The sequence below is a fragment of the Coturnix japonica genome, chromosome 28 (genome assembly GCF_001577835.2).
Source record: "Coturnix japonica isolate 7356 chromosome 28, Coturnix japonica 2.1, whole genome shotgun sequence".
NCBI lineage: Eukaryota > Metazoa > Chordata > Aves > Galliformes > Phasianidae > Coturnix > Coturnix japonica.
The window spans coordinates 3,398,666-3,414,115 of NC_029543.1; the positions used below are offsets into that span (position 1 = coordinate 3,398,666).

At 36.9% G+C, this 15,450-nt stretch overlaps 1 protein-coding gene across 5 annotated transcripts in view; it reads left to right on the forward strand.

Annotated features, from left to right (window-relative positions):
- Positions 1–15,450, forward strand: part of EPS15L1 (epidermal growth factor receptor pathway substrate 15 like 1) — a 38,329-nt gene that overhangs the window by 4,711 nt on the left and 18,168 nt on the right. For 2 of the 5 annotated variants that reach the window (XM_015886146.2, XM_015886150.2), the window contains exons 4-23: positions 122–169; positions 826–921; positions 1,310–1,372; positions 2,198–2,323; positions 3,850–3,909; positions 4,246–4,482; positions 5,394–5,551; positions 6,020–6,176; positions 6,906–6,968; positions 8,329–8,414; positions 8,805–8,877; positions 9,394–9,555; positions 10,366–10,563; positions 10,902–11,066; positions 11,398–11,524; positions 11,645–11,695; positions 12,113–12,249; positions 12,575–12,635; positions 12,845–12,927; positions 14,210–14,342. In XM_015886146.2, coding sequence (XP_015741632.1) covers positions 122–169; positions 826–921; positions 1,310–1,372; positions 2,198–2,323; positions 3,850–3,909; positions 4,246–4,482; positions 5,394–5,551; positions 6,020–6,176; positions 6,906–6,968; positions 8,329–8,414; positions 8,805–8,877; positions 9,394–9,555; positions 10,366–10,563; positions 10,902–11,066; positions 11,398–11,524; positions 11,645–11,695; positions 12,113–12,249; positions 12,575–12,635; positions 12,845–12,927; positions 14,210–14,342 — 2,284 coding nt within the window. The remainder of the gene's footprint in view (positions 1–121; positions 170–825; positions 922–1,309; positions 1,373–2,197; positions 2,324–3,849; positions 3,910–4,245; positions 4,483–5,393; positions 5,552–6,019; positions 6,177–6,905; positions 6,969–8,328; positions 8,415–8,804; positions 8,878–9,393; positions 9,556–10,365; positions 10,564–10,901; positions 11,067–11,397; positions 11,525–11,644; positions 11,696–12,112; positions 12,250–12,574; positions 12,636–12,844; positions 12,928–14,209; positions 14,343–15,450) is intronic. The other 3 variants (XM_015886147.2, XM_015886148.2, XM_015886149.2) reach the window with 3 other exon arrangements.

Below are 15,450 nucleotides of genomic sequence, written 5' to 3' on the forward strand. Positions count from 1 at the left end.
AACTGTATTTCATAACTTGGCATCTGCAATGAACAATTTGAAAAGACGTATAGTATTAATTGTTGAGCTGAGTTAAATTTTATTTTGAAGTTTCAATGGCTTTTATTTTCTATCTCCACAGATATGGGATTTGGCTGATCCAGAAGGTAAAGGGTACTTGGATAAACAGGTAAATAAAATGTACCTGTGAACCTCTTGCATTACCTTCCACAGTGGAGCCTAGATTCCAGAAAACCCTGATATCCATAGTAGTTACCCATAGTTGTTTTTTTTTCCACCTCTAAATTTTCATTTATAAGATGATTTTTTTTGGTGCTGCTCATATTCAAGATTATTACTCAGTGGGGCTGCTGGAGAAGTTAGTTCTTGTTTTCTGCTCCTTTTGTTTTCTAGATAATCAGTGTGTGTGGGATACATAGACACAGCCATTGAGAATAATAAATACAGACTGTAATTTTAGAGTCTATTTTAGAGATCTTTCTTGCACTGAAAAAGATAACTGGCGTTTTATGAGTGACTTGGAATAACACATGCTTTAGTTACATGTATATATGGAGCGTCGTTGGTTTGTATGAGACAGCCCTTAAAAACTAGCTTTGAAGTTTTTTACTCCTTGTTCCATATCACTGCAAAGTCTTTTCTGAATCCTATCTGAAAGCAGTGAGGCGTTGCTGCAGTGCAGTTACAGCATGGGGCTGTACATATGTTGTTTCCGTACTTTACTTGGGGTCCTGTGTACACTGTTGGTAAAAACCCTGAATGGATGATTGGAGAGGGTGAGTTAAACTGGGTGCTTAGTTTAATAGACAGCACTATTGTTTGTAGGGTTTCTATGTTGCACTGCGCCTCGTCGCATGCGCACAGAACGGCCATGAGGTCAACATGGGCAGCCTGAATTTGACTGTGCCACCTCCTAAATTTGTAAGTAATACATACCTGAACATTTGCATGTATTGCATGAGAAGGAAAGCTTCAGCTGAAATAGTTTTATAAATAATCTGTTTTATAAACGTTGTGGTTTTGAGACTTCAGGTTGCTGTCAAACTTTCACAGTCACATCTGCCACTGTCCTGTATTCCTTTGTAAAGTGTTCCAGCCTCATCCTGGGCTGCAGAGTCAGAGCAGGTTTAACTGCAGTCAGTTTGGTCAGTGCTTTTAAGCTGATGTGGCTAAAACCTACGATTATGGGGGAGGGGGGAGATGATTTTTGAACTGTGTCAGCAACTGTGGATAGTAATGGGCATGACTACAGCTTTGCCCCTTTGTGTGTGTACGCATCTGTATAAATAAAAGTAAAATTTCATTTTAGCATGACACTAGCAGTCCCTTGCTGATCACCCCGCCTTCAACAGAGCCTCACTGGGCTGTTAGGGTAAGTGTAAAAGACAACACATTCCATTCATTCTTTAAATGTTTTCCTTGTCTCAAGAATTCCCAGTGAGAGAATTCTGTATCAACTATATTTCCCGTTTCAAAAGTCCTTCCTTGCTGATGGCAGACTTGTGCAGAGTAAAGAATACTGAACTCTGATCTTACAGTTGAATTAAGTATTAAACAAGCCTGTAGCAATCCCGGGTGTGATGTTTTTCAGACATAGTGAATTTTAATCTTCTGCCTGGATTTCTTCCAGAATCCTAATAGTAGGCACTTTGATGCTTGTATAAGGAACCCCACTGAGAACAGTGAAGCATTTCAACAAATTCATCTTGAAGAATTAATTTAAAGCTTGAATTCACGTAGTATTTAGTGATAATACACAGTATATGTGATTGGAATAAAGTAGCTTCTGATACATGGCATTGGAATATTTATGTTTAGTTTGCAGTTGCAGACGTTTTCCAAAATGACTTCTTATATAATCTTCTACTCATATGTCGTAACATTAAGTGGGAAGCTGATCTTTTGGAACAAATAGTTCTTAGCTGGTTTAAAATCTTGTCAGGAGTGTTGTAATCAGAATTTGTTGTCCTTTCTGAACATTGTAGAAATGTATTTTACGCTCTGCATGCTAAAATCTCTTAGATATCCCAACCTTAGCCTTGAAACTAAGCTCCTAAATCAGAGCGACACTTGCAAGAAAGCTTGGAAGTTTAGTACAAATGCTTTACTGTCCAGTCTTAATTTCTTGCAAGATCTCATTTTCAACACTCACGCAGGCACACTTTTTTACTTATTCAGGCTATTTCTTACCAACTAGGTGGAAGAAAAAGCAAAGTTTGATGGTATTTTTGAAAGCCTTTTGACAGTAAAGGATTTACTTTCAGGAGTCAACTTAAAACCAGTATTGATAAATTCAAAGCTACCTCTTGATATCCTAGGAAGGGTAAGTATGCTGTTTAGATTTAGCCATTCTCTATTTAGCTTCTCTTACTTGCAGTGTTTAATATTAAAGTGTAATTTATCAACATAAATGGGCTTTTGCTGGATTTTATATCAAGTGCATGCTACAATTTAAGAATGTTAAGTAGTGTCTGAAGTCATCCACTTAAAAATAAGAATAATAATAGTAGTTTGGGCCCCAGGGTAGATTGGTTCCATTATCTCCCTGTTCATTTTAAGAGGTAGAAATTTTGACTGTGGTTGTATTAAAAACAAATGAAAAAGACAACAACAAAAAAATCCCCAACAAATCACTTTCTCCTAAGCCCTAATAGCTTTTATAACATTGTATTCCACTGTTTTGTCACTTTTCCAAGTGCAAGTTGTTAGCCATACCATTAAATCTGTCTACTGTTTGTACAAGAGAGCACTTTACAGCATCCTAATTTACTGTAGCTGTGAAATTGCCAAGTATTTTTTTTGCATGTATTTATAAATAGTTCTGAGTTTAGTGCATCCATCCTGTATTTGCAAAAGCAACAAACCTTAAAGTGTTTTTCAACTTCAGTTTAAAGTGTGTTCCTTAGTGTTCTTTCTGAATGTTGATATGATTGAGAATTTATACGTTGTATGAAAGAGCTGTATCTGCTTTATCATATACTTTAATGTCTTCAGGAAGAACCCAATATATTGTTCATAAAATCTGAGTATGCTTTGTTTTAATTCCGTACCTGAAGCAATCTTGGAAGTCTTCATATTTGATCTTGTTACTTTAGTGACAGGAATGCAGGAAGCTTACTTATATTCCAGAGGAATTTGTACATGGGATAGGAGAGTGGCTAAAGGGGTGAGGGACATAAATCAAGTGTCCTGAGTTTGTAGAGGTCAGATGATTGAGCCTCAGTCTAACAGTCCATACACTCTGTTAGTATAATGGTTGGACAGTACCCAGTGATGGCCAAGTGTTAGAGTGCTCAACATTTTGCATCTTTCTATGTAAATCATTGCCTGTGATTATTATGTGCCTTGACATAATAATGAAATAAAGTTGACAGATGCTTAAATTCTCTTGCAGAAAATTCTGAGGGGTGGATGTATTTTTTTTACTGAAAGGGAAATGGGCATTTTGAAATGAAATGCAAATTAGAAATAGTGACTTTTCTAAAATGTCTTAACGTTCTTAGGAAGCAACCTGGGATGGTACGTGAGTATACACCATCTGGAGAATCACAAAAACATCCCTGGATGTTTGTATTTAGTTTGAGGAATCTTTAATTGCAACACAGGAAGATGAAAAACATACATCTCTTATGTGCTGGTTTTATTAGAGCCAATGTTTCCACAAAATACTTGATTCATGTTGCCAGAAAACTCTAAACCAGTCTGTTTCTCAACAGAATGTTCAGCTAGATCTAATATAATGCTGTTTTCACCAAAATCTGTTAGAAGCTATTAGAGGGCATGCTTAATATGGTGACAGCTAATATCAAAGGTACAGAATGTAACTTGTTTTTATCATAAATGCTGTAGGTCTGGGATCTCAGTGATATTGATAAAGATGGTCACTTGGACAAAGATGAATTCGCTGTGGTAGGTTGCTTTATATTTTTAATTTATGGTGCATCTGCTTGAGCAAATCACTCAGCTGTTTCTTGAGTGTTGCAGCTCTTCTCTGCTGCATTCTGTTTTCTGATCTAAAACATGCACATGCAGTTATGGTCTTTCTCAAAACCTTTCAAACTCTTGCCTGTGTCATCAAGATTAACATCTTTATAATATTCAAAATCATGTTCTTCTCTGGCTTGTCTCTCTCTCTAATCTTACTGTCTTTGTTTTACTAACGTATGAACTGCTGATACTGGAAAATCTCACTGCTTTTTTTTTTTAAAGTTGTTAACATTATATCTGACCTCTTTGCCTTTGCAGGCAATGCATTTGGTTTATAGAGCTCTTGAGAAAGAGCCAGTTCCTTCACTGTTACCTCCTTCTCTCATACCACCTTCTAAAAGAAAGAAGACACCTGTCTTTCCTGGTGCAGTTCCTGTTCTCCCTGCAAGTCCTCCACCAAAAGACAGCCTACGTTCTACCCCATCTCATGGTAGTGCAAAGAGTCTGAACAGCACAGAGAGTTTGTCTCCCAAGCACAGCATCAAACAAGCACAGGTATGATTTCTTCCATGTCAGTAAACTGAAAAGGAGGGGAGGGAGAGGGAGGTGAAGGAGAATTGGCATCCTGGCTCTGCATCAGAAACAGTGTTGCCAGCAGGAACAGAGAGGTGATCGTCCCCCTGTACTCAGCACTGGTGAGGCCACACCTCGAGTACTGTGTCCAATTTTGGGCCCCTCACAGCAAGAAAAGCACTGAGGCCCTGCAGTGTGTTCGGAGGAGGGCTACAAAGCTGGTGAGGGGTCTGGAGCACAGAGCTTATGGGGAGCAGCTGAGAGAGCTGGGACTGTTCAGCCTGGAGGAGGCTCAGGGAACACCTCTCTATTGCTCTCTATAACTATCTGAAGGGAGGTTGTAGTGAGCTGACGGTCGGCCTCTCCTCTCGTGTTACTAGTGATAGGACCAGAGGGAATGGTTTCAAGCTACGGCAGGGTAGATTCAAGCTGGACATTAGGAAGATTCAGTTGCTTCCTTGTGTAAGCATTCTTAAAATATGGTTGTTTCTTTTTTTAATGGAGCAAATGACCAGAGAATAGAAGAAGAGCGTGTGAATTTTACTCACGTGAACAGGAGGTGTAGCAAATCTAAATGGAGAATTTTCATTTTCCATAGAAAGGTTTTCTTTAATTAAAAAAATAAAAATAATTAATCTGCCTTCTCAGATTCCTGTGTGGAGGTTTGTATTTCCAAAGAATTAGTTGATGAGTAGCTATTTATTGATATTTATTAATTTGGGTAGGTATTCAGCTGAAACATTCATAGGAAAAGGGAAATAATTGTTTACTAATCAGATTAGTTTGTGCAAGATACGTTCAGCACATCCAGTGCTGAAGAGTGCTGTGTGCTGTGTTCTGTCTTTTGACTCTGTCAGTCTTTTTACTGAAATATAAAACCTTTTTGTTTGCAGCCATCTGTGAACTGGGTCATACCGATGTCTGAGAAAGTGCGATATGATGACATTTTCTTAAAGACAGACACAGATATGGATGGTTTTGTGAGTGGCCAAGAAGTAAAGGACATTTTTATGCATTCAGGTCTGTCCCAGAATCTCCTAGCACATATATGGTAAGAATTCTCTAGTAGCTGTATTTTTGCATCTCACTGATCTGGGAAGGCAGTTTATCCATCCAGAGTTTGTAATCTAAACACTAAAATAAGTTTTCCAAAAAAAAAAAAAAATAGCCATCAGCATCTTTTGCTTGTCCTGTTTCAGAAATATGATGTGTGCTGTATGAAGAATCAGGAGATAAATAAGTTCTCACTTGGCTCTCCTGGGAGAGGGATGTAGATTAGTCTGAATTGTGATTGTTTTTTGCTGTTTCAGTGTTCCTAAAGTTTTTTGTAAGCTTAATGCTCTTATATTCAGCCCAGTATGTCAAATAAAAACTGCCCTGTCTACAGAGCTTTTACACTGGAATAAGCAAGCTCTGATGGGGCTGAATCGAAAGAAAACTGCGTATGTATTTTTATTTCAGACTTTCTGGTAAAGAGGAGTAGTTTCCTTGTTTATAAGTATGATCTATTTTTTACCAGGGCTTTGGCAGATACAAGACAGATAGGAAAGCTAAGCAAAGATCAGTTTGCACTAGCAATGTATCTCATTCAACAGAAGGTCAGTAAAGGGATCGATCCTCCACAAGAGTTGTCCCCAGATATGATCCCTCCCACAGAGAGGAATACACCCATACAGGTAAGTAATGGATTATTTGTAGATACACAGAGCTTACATGCCTTGATTGAAGTGGTCCATTTTGTAATGTTTATTTTACAACGTGATGGTAAAGAATGGCGTTTTTCTCATCTCAGTGATGTTTCATTTTGCATTTCAAAATAGACATAAATTTTTGACAACACAAAACAGTAACGCAGTAATAAGTTTCATTAATAACTGAGAATGGCTGAACTAGAAAAATACTCCTTTGTCACTGAAATTTGGGGTTTTTTTTGTTCTTTGTTTTTTTAAACTTCCTTAGGAAGTGGTGAAAGACTTTTAGTTGCCCTTTTCTGGCTGTGGCCAGGACCAAATTCCTCCCATGAAAATGTGAAATTCTCTTAATGGGAATCTGGAGGGTGATGAACCTCTAGTTTCTGAGGACTGGTGGTTGGCTTATCCCTTGTACTGTGGCAGTCTATAGTCTTATATCCATCACTGCTAACAACATATTATTGGTAATGAAAGCATCTGATCTTACACTGAATCTTATTTTGTTGCTTTTCTTAATAGCATGTCACTGTGTTTCTGAAACTTCTATAAAGGAACACTTGTATCATGTCTATACAATCACCTGTTCTGTAGATTAAGTAGCATTTTCCTTTACTTTTTTACTTTCCCTAGCCAGCTTTTGATTCTCTAAATATATTTCTGTTGTTGCTATTGCTCTAGTCCTTTTAAGGTTTTTCCTGTATCCTTTTTCTATAGACTCTGCCAGGTTACTTGACTCCTGTAGGAACTGAAATCTCAGCACTAACAGAAATGCGTCGTGTGAGTAATTGTAACATTGCAAAATTGTTCTGAAAATCATTGCACCCTATTTAGAGCTCAGTTTTTTTCTGTACCTTCTCCTCTCTCTTTGCACTTGTGTTCTTTGATTCTTGCTCTCTGCATGATGAAAACTTTGTGATAGTGTGAAGTTACCAAGGTTGGTTCTTGGCTAAAAGTCACTTCAACAACCTGAAATTCGTTGGTCTGTCAAGAGGTTCTTTGACAGGCAGCTCATTGGTGGCCCATTTCTTACACATCTGCTAGTTCTCTGAAGCTGTGGGCAATAAATATACATTGGTGCAAGATCTTTAAACCTCCCATTAGTTTCAGTTCTTTTTATTTTAGCTGCTACAGCTTTACCTCAATGTAACTGTATGTTACTGCAAGTGTAGCAGAGTTTTATGTTCCTGTGAAATGTTGAACTGTGTTGCTGTACTTAATTTAGCAGTTCATTTTACCTCGGTTCCTAATCAAATTGGATAACATTATGATCCTGTACAGCATACAGTACAGGTCACTGTGCAAATCCATATCTATTCTAAAAAAAAAATAAATAATAATAATAAAATACTGGAAGCTTTTGATAGCTAGCTTGAAGAATTAGTCTGGATTATAGTTGTTCTTATTTATCCCTACCTGATGGCATATTAACAAAAGAAGCACTCATCCATATATTATTACTTAACTAACTTAAACTGGGCTTTCTCCTTTTGCTTCTGTTAAAAATGTCACATTTCACTATGCTATATTTGGAGTTTGTTGGTTGTGTTTATTTTATTATATTCAATAAGGTCAAACTTTCTGTGGTTATCACAGCAATCTCAGAGTGAAGAAAGTAAGCAAACTGCACTTTCTTCTTTTTAAAATGCTGTTTAAATATATATATTGTCTAAAGGACAAGGGATATGCCTTGTGTCTTCCCTAATTTACACCTGGACAGCTGTAGAAACGACCCATGCTGCAGCTCTCAGTAAATGAGGTGTAATTTCAAAAACTATCAGTTTGGGCAGAGTTCAGAAGCACTGAAATATCATTAGTTTCTCTGAGTCCCCTGGAAGCTTTGCTATAGACTGTTGCTGAGGTGCACTTTTAGTTTCTGAATTTCAAGTCTACCATTGCCTGCAGTTTATTCATTGACATTGTGCATGTTCTGTAACTGCTGTGTACTTCAGCTGTCCTGTCTATTACATGAGCATAGGGAAAATTCTCCTGTCTCTCAGGGACAATTGTATGGTAATGGTTGTTGTGTAATATTTCTGACTTCTCACATCAAGAGAATTGTGTCCCACCTTCATCTTCAGTCTTTGCAAAGGAAGATCTCTCACAGCTGTGTTCTAATAGGCTGTTTTGTTCCTAACAGGATAGTTCAAGTTCTGTTGGATCAGGAGAATTTACAGGGGTGAAGGAACTGGATGACATCAGTCAAGAAATTGCACAGCTGCAGAGGTAATACTTGTTGGGCCATTGACTGTAAATCTTGAAGTAAGGAAACCAATTAAGTTTATAGTACTGATATGTCAGTTACAATTATTTTCTTTTAAGCAGTTTGTTATTGCTTGTCACTGAAGTTGGTAGTGACTCTCGCAGACGTTCCATCCAATTATCCAGTTTTGTAAAGCTAGCCTGGAGTCTTCCAGGTGACTGCAGAAGGTTGATAATAGGTCATATTTTTTGGATGAATAATTGAAATGTGCTATTACTTCCTCAAAGAAGATATCAGAATGTGGGCTGACATTTCCATTTGTTTGCTGTTTCCAGAATAATATTTAGTTGGTTCTTGCACGTGTGTTGTATTATTTAACTAATCATGAAAACATTTGCTTCTTTATCTTACAGAGAAAAATATTCTCTGGAGCAGGACATTAGGGAAAAGGAAGACTCAATTAGACAGAAAATGAATGAAGTTCAGGTAAAAACTCCTCTGCTTATAATCATTGATTTTTGTAATCAAAATAATATGGTGAAAAGCTTTCTTTCTTCTGTCCTTCCTTGTGTTGTTTCTGGACAAGACTCCTCCTTGTATAGGACTTTCTCTAACTTACAGAAAGGTCTTTAGTTTCCTTTTCTTCATCAGAAGTGTTTGATTCTGATGCTGGTTAATATAAGTAATGATGCATGAATGGTTTGAAATGTCTTAGTGTTTGACTGACATTGTAATTTAGGAAATCATTGTTCAAAGAGTATTGTTTTTCATAGTAAAGGTAACTCAAGTTACACGTGATGTGTATCACGGTTCCTTTCTTTCTTGTGGGAACTGATTTGTACAATATCTGCAAATTGCTGCTGAAAGAAAGTCTGTGCATATAGGAAATAATCTGTCTGACATAGAAAATCCTGTGGAGCATGCCAGCCTTTTTCTCTCTGATTGGTTGTGCCCATAAGGCATGAACTAAATGTAAGTTGCAAACTGTGTGGTTTTCCTCAGGAACTGCAAAATGATTTAGATAGGGAGACGAGTAACTTGCAAGAACTTGAGGCTCAGAAACAAGATGCCCAAGACCGCCTGGATGAAATGGACCAACAGAAAGCCAAACTGAAGGACATGCTGAGTGATGTAAGGCAGAAGTGCCAGGAGGAAACACAGGTGGTGAGTGTATGTTTATCCTAGAGGTCCTCAAGTATATTTTGTCTTTTGTTGAAGGAAGTTGCATTCATTTCATAAACAAGCTTTTGCTGTCTGTAGATTTTCAACTGTAAATAGCAATTTCCATGCAAATACAGAGATCCAAAAAGGGTTTTATTAACTTACACGATTTTCATAACAGTTAGAAATATGGCATTCCACCAGATGATCTACAGAAGTTCCTCCCTATGAAAATTGTTCTTTGAATATATGAAATATTCAGCCTATTTGAAGAGTTAGAAGTGTTATTCCTGACCCATTGGGACAACAGTACATATTTTTATCACTGTGAACCTCACATCAGTGTTTTGAGTTAAAGGTAGTTTTCCAGGGTGATGCAGTTATCAGAAACTTGGTTTTTTTTATATCATGCAAGAAAGGGTGTAAGGAGAGTCTTATGCAGCTGTATAAATTTAACTCATCCAGAGTTAAAAAATCAGCGTAGTAATACTTGGTAAATATTTCAGTGGAAAAGGAACCAAGTTCTGAAAGCTGCAGGGTAACCATTTAAGAAACAATCTTTAATTACTCTTACAATTAGTGTGGTATTTATGTCATTTCAGATACTAGCAGTTCTTGGTTTTATTGAATATTCTGCATGCTTATACTAAAAATTCTGTAATGTAAAAAACATGCTGTTCTTCAGCTTATGAATTTTACCTTCTGTAACACTTGGTAAGTTGCTTTACAGCTTTCTGTATTTTATAAATTCATAATGTATTGAGGTACATTTACTTCAATTTTCTCTTTAATTTTTATAACACTTTGTTTCAGATTTCATCACTGAAAATGCAGATTCAATCTCAGGAGTCAGATTTAAAATCACAGGAAGATGATCTTAATAGAGCAAAAGCAGAGCTGAATCGCCTCCAGCAAGAAGAGACACAGTTAGAGCAGAGTATCCAGGCTGGAAAAGTGCAGCTTGAAACAATAATCAAGTCTTTAAAATCAACACAGGAAGAAATAAACCAGGTATTCACTGTAGTTTGCATGACATCATTTTTTCCCTTTTTTAAGTGCTAGAAGTTGAACATAATTAGAAAGATGACTTTACAGAAGTGAAGGAATAGTGATACATGAAATAAGCCTTTTTGATTGTTGCTTAGTAGGTTAATTCCCAGACTGAGTGAGGAGGAATTTAACTCCTAAGGGAGTTGTGGGGGGGGGGAAGCAACTGTCTTGCAACCACGTTTAACCATGACTGAAAGGATTGTCTTCTTACTGAATCTCTGAAGTAACCACCCTTCGGTTTTGTGAGGATGACAGCATTATAGAGAGATTAACATACTAAATAATTTTTTACTACTTAGGCAAGAAGTAAACTTTCTCAACTTCAAGAGAGCCATCAAGAAGTCAATAAGAGTATAGAAGAATATAATGAAGCTCTCAATGGGGTTAATGGTGGTAGCCTAACAAATTTAGCAGACATAAGTGAAGGCCTTGGGCAGACAGAAAGAAGCAATTATGGAGTGATGGTAAGAAAAAATTTATAACGTTATTTAGTGTATTTTGCAATAATTAGATTTGTTACTTATGCCTAATCTAGAAATTATTAAGCAGCTTCTCTTGCTATAAACTTCCCCTTAATTAATGTATTTCTTATTTCCAAAAGAAACAAAATAAATTTTCCTGTGTACTGAGTTATATATACACGTATATCACATAGTTCAATTAAACAAACAAAAAAGAGAGAAGTTTACTTTCCAAAATGCACTAGTATTTCTTTTCTGCGAAAGCAGTTTTAGTGCTATTTAAATCATTTATTTTGCTTCCTTTAAGTCAGAATTTTGTTTTCTTAATTTTTAGGACGATCCATTTAAGAATAAAGCTTTGATGTTCACCAATAACACGCAAGAACTACATGCAGACCCATTCCTGTCAGAGGATCCTTTCAAATCTGATCCATTTAAGGGAGCAGACCCTTTCAAAGGCAGTAAGTGACCACTGGCTTACCTGAGACCTTGAAGACCAACTGTTGAGTAAATGATATTTTCAAACTTTTATCATCTTGCTAAATAGTGGATAAAACAAATGATTTTTCTGTCCTGCATAGGTGACCCATTCCAGCATGATCCTTTTGCAGAGCAGCCACCTGCTCCAGCAGGTAATAGCCCTTACCATGACAGGACAGATTAATTAGACAGTTTGTAGCCAAACTCAAAGATGGAGCTGGCTTTTGGTTTGCATGTGGGAACTTCGAAACTTGGCAGTCAGTGCAAACAAGATCAATGCATTACACACATTGTTAACTTTTCACTGAGTGAAGTCTGTGACCTTGTCAGGTATTCACTGAAAATGTGTACTTGTTGCAACTTACTACGCAGTACATTGAGTATCTGGAAGTTTGTTGGTTTGCCATGGTGGTTTTTGTTTGTTTTCATTGTTGGTGGTTTTGTTTGTTTTTTAGTAAGAAAAAAAAATCAGTGAGTATGAGGTCAGATGTGAAAATGGTTCATTATTGACACTCCTTGTTGTTCTAACTAGTAGATCCTACATTCTATATACCTTTTATTGCTCCTAGATCCTTTTGGAGGTGATCCATTTAAGGAAAGTGATCCATTTCGTAGTTCTGCCCCAGAGGATTTCTTCAAGAAACAGGTGAAGAGTGACCCATTCACATCAGATCCATTCACAAAACCCTCCACTTTACCCTCAAAGGTCAGTGATTTATACATTTTACTTAATCACAGTAGTTTTCTTTTCTGAACGCTTCTGAATGTAATTTCTTATTTTGTCCTAGGAGCTAATGCTGACTGTATTTGTCTGATACGCTTTTCATTTGAATGTGGTTTGGTGTCATTCAGTGTTGTCAGTAGCCAAATACTGTGTATTTCAGCCATTCGATTTTATCCCATTACATGTCCTCTAAATAGAGTGATCTGAAACTGGAAATAATTTGTCCTAAATGAGTAGATATTTATGTGCATAGAAAGAGAATTGCACAATACAGCACAACAATAATCACGTATCTGTTCTTATTTAGCCTGACCCTTTTGAAAGCAGTGATCCCTTTACCTCTTCCAGTGTCTCTTCAAAAGGTCCAGGTAAGAGGAAAACTACAGTTTGCTCTTTTTTTTTTTTTTTTCCTAACCAACTGATAGAAAGGATATTGCTCTTTAAAATTTTCTCATGACATCAAATGGCAAGGAAAAATGCAAGTGTTGTTTTATTACCTACCTGGTTTCCTACTTTTTTGTCAATAACTTCTTAAAAATTCTTATGTATAGTTATTTTTCTTTAATACCTGTTCCAGATCCATTTGGAACATTGGATCCCTTTGGAAATGGAGCTTTCAGTAGTAGCGAAGGATTTGCAGACTTCAGTCAGATGTCAAAGGTAAAGATTATGAGGAAAGCAAATGTGCTCTTAGAAAATTACTTAAACAGTTTTGAAGGGTGTGACATAATTGCAGTATTTGAGCCGTCAGCCCATTTCTGCTGTTTTTGTTCCAATCAGTCTCAACAATTACTTAGCAAAATACCATCCATCCATCTCACATATGGAAAAGTTGTAATCAAGACCATTAGTTCAAGAGGGGGAAATCAGTTTCTACACACATTCTCAAATACCAGAGGAACTAAAGAAGTAACTTCTGTTTTTCACTTGCAATCAATGGTAGTTTCTCCAGATAATGGAAGGCAGGTGCAACAATATGTTGTTATTTTTGCTTGGGTACTGACTGTGTCTCTCATGGCATTCTAACTAGTTCTTCTCCACGAGTTCTTCTCCACAAGCATAGGGTATCAGAGAAGCGTGGAAAATGCGTGCTAATATTTCACAGCATTTAACAGGATTGCTACTATTTGGTTTATTGTTATAAACTGAATATATAATATATCCCAAGTAGTTGTATGTCCTTACCTCCTAATCTGGATAGCAGTCATAGTCTGCAGTTAATTTTGTGAGATTGACGTTGGAATTTGCAGTTAATTTTGTGTTTCTGTGTTTGTGAGGTTGATAGCTCTCCAGTAGGTGGCAGCAGTCCTTACAAATACAAACGCTTTAGCTTTCAGCTTTAGCTTTGCCTACAAAGCATTCTTCTTTATTTCAGGATAGATTTTTTCTGCATGGTGCAGATTGTTGTGCCATTTTTCATCATTAAGAGAGTCTTTCACAAAGAACAGCTATACGAAGTATGTTCAAGCAATGCACTTTTAGACTTTTCCAAGACTTTACAGAAAAAGATGGATGTAATTTAAGTAAAGCCTGGAAGAAAAGCTGCCCGTTCTATAGTGTGTTGTATTTTCACAGTTGCTACTTTGTTTCACAGTTCTGATTTATTGTAGAGTGTAAGCTCTATTGCAGTGTGAGTGTTCATTACCAATCATAAAAGGAAGTTTTACTTTTATTTTTCTTAGATTTTTGCTAGGAGTAAAAGTTTGAGAAGCACTTAAGTGATTAAGAGCAAAGCTGCCCTTTATTATTTGTTCTCTTAGACAAAGCACCATCATTTCTGATAGTGGGTATTAGCACCTTGTGCTGCTGACATGAAAAAAAAACACTGAGGGCAGATGTACAGAATTGAAGTTGATGCTTTTCATTCAGTTAACTTACAACCTTTGCAAAGCAACAGATATTCTGCAATGTGCTTATCCTCTTTCTTTTCTCTCTGTTGCAGTCAGTAGCTTCTGACCCCTTCACCTCCTCTTTTGGAGGAATGGGATTCTCAGATGACCCTTTCAAAAGCAAATCAGACACACCAGCATTACCACCGAAGAAAAATGTCCCACCACGGCCCAAGCCACCCAGTGGTAAGAAGGTTTTATTTTTAATAACCAGTTCCCTCAGTTTATTCCCGTTTGTCCTTGGAAATAAGTCAGGTTGTCAGTTTTCTTTCTTAGTGTTTTACATTTCAACCGTGGAAGAAGGTGTGATCTATTATCAGTAGATGGGCAGGAATTGTCAATAAACCAGAGTGTAACTGATGGGAAATTCAGTCTCCCTCCCTAGAGCTGATCTTGTTAAAAAGCCGGTGTTTTAAAAACATTCAGATACCAGTGAAACTGGTTCAAGAACTGAAGCCACTTTAGAGCTGTTAGTTTCAGATCTACTTTTAACAGCAGCAGAACAGTTCAGTTGATATTAGCAGCAAATGTTCAGTCAGCTTACCTGAAAAAAAAAAAAAAAAAAGAGATCTGGATTCTGTATATGAATAGGCTCATAATGCTGCAGTAAACGTGGCTCAACGTTCAGAATTTGAAAGGTGTTTATCTTTCTACTTGTCTGGTAGTAATTCTGCTGAGGATTGTCTGCCTTTCAACTGTTGTGTTTTGGAGAAATGTGTGCACCGGCACCCATCCTGTTTACAACAAATACTGTTGCTCTGTCTGCTTTTGCAAGCCAGTTGTGCTAGAACTGGATAACATGAAAAGTGCTTTGTATCACAGGGATGTCCCATAGATTAATCCAAGGTCTGCAAAATACTGTTTAATAGAACAGATATAAGCAGACGATTGCAACAGCATTAGATTACGAACAGAAGTATAAAGCTAAAGGTAATCTGATTTGTCATGAAAGAGTCAAACGAGTGCTATAATACACCTATGTAATTTCTTTAATGTGGTCTCTTTATGTTACTTCTTCAAAACATGAGTGCTCCTAGCAAATATGCTTTGCAGAAATGGGCAATACATTTCACAGGGCTGACTTGCATGCATTTTTTTTTATTGTTGTTGTATTTGTCTGTCTTCTCATTCCCTCTTTTGTGCATACTGAGGAATTTTGGACACATAGCTTTAATAATTTGCTTTGATTGTAGGTGTGTGCACTCAGCCTTTAATCAGTCTTCTCAAAAATCTTGTTTAAATGTGTAATTCTCCCTCTCATTGTGAGACACAAGATTTGTAAGGTTCCGCTGTT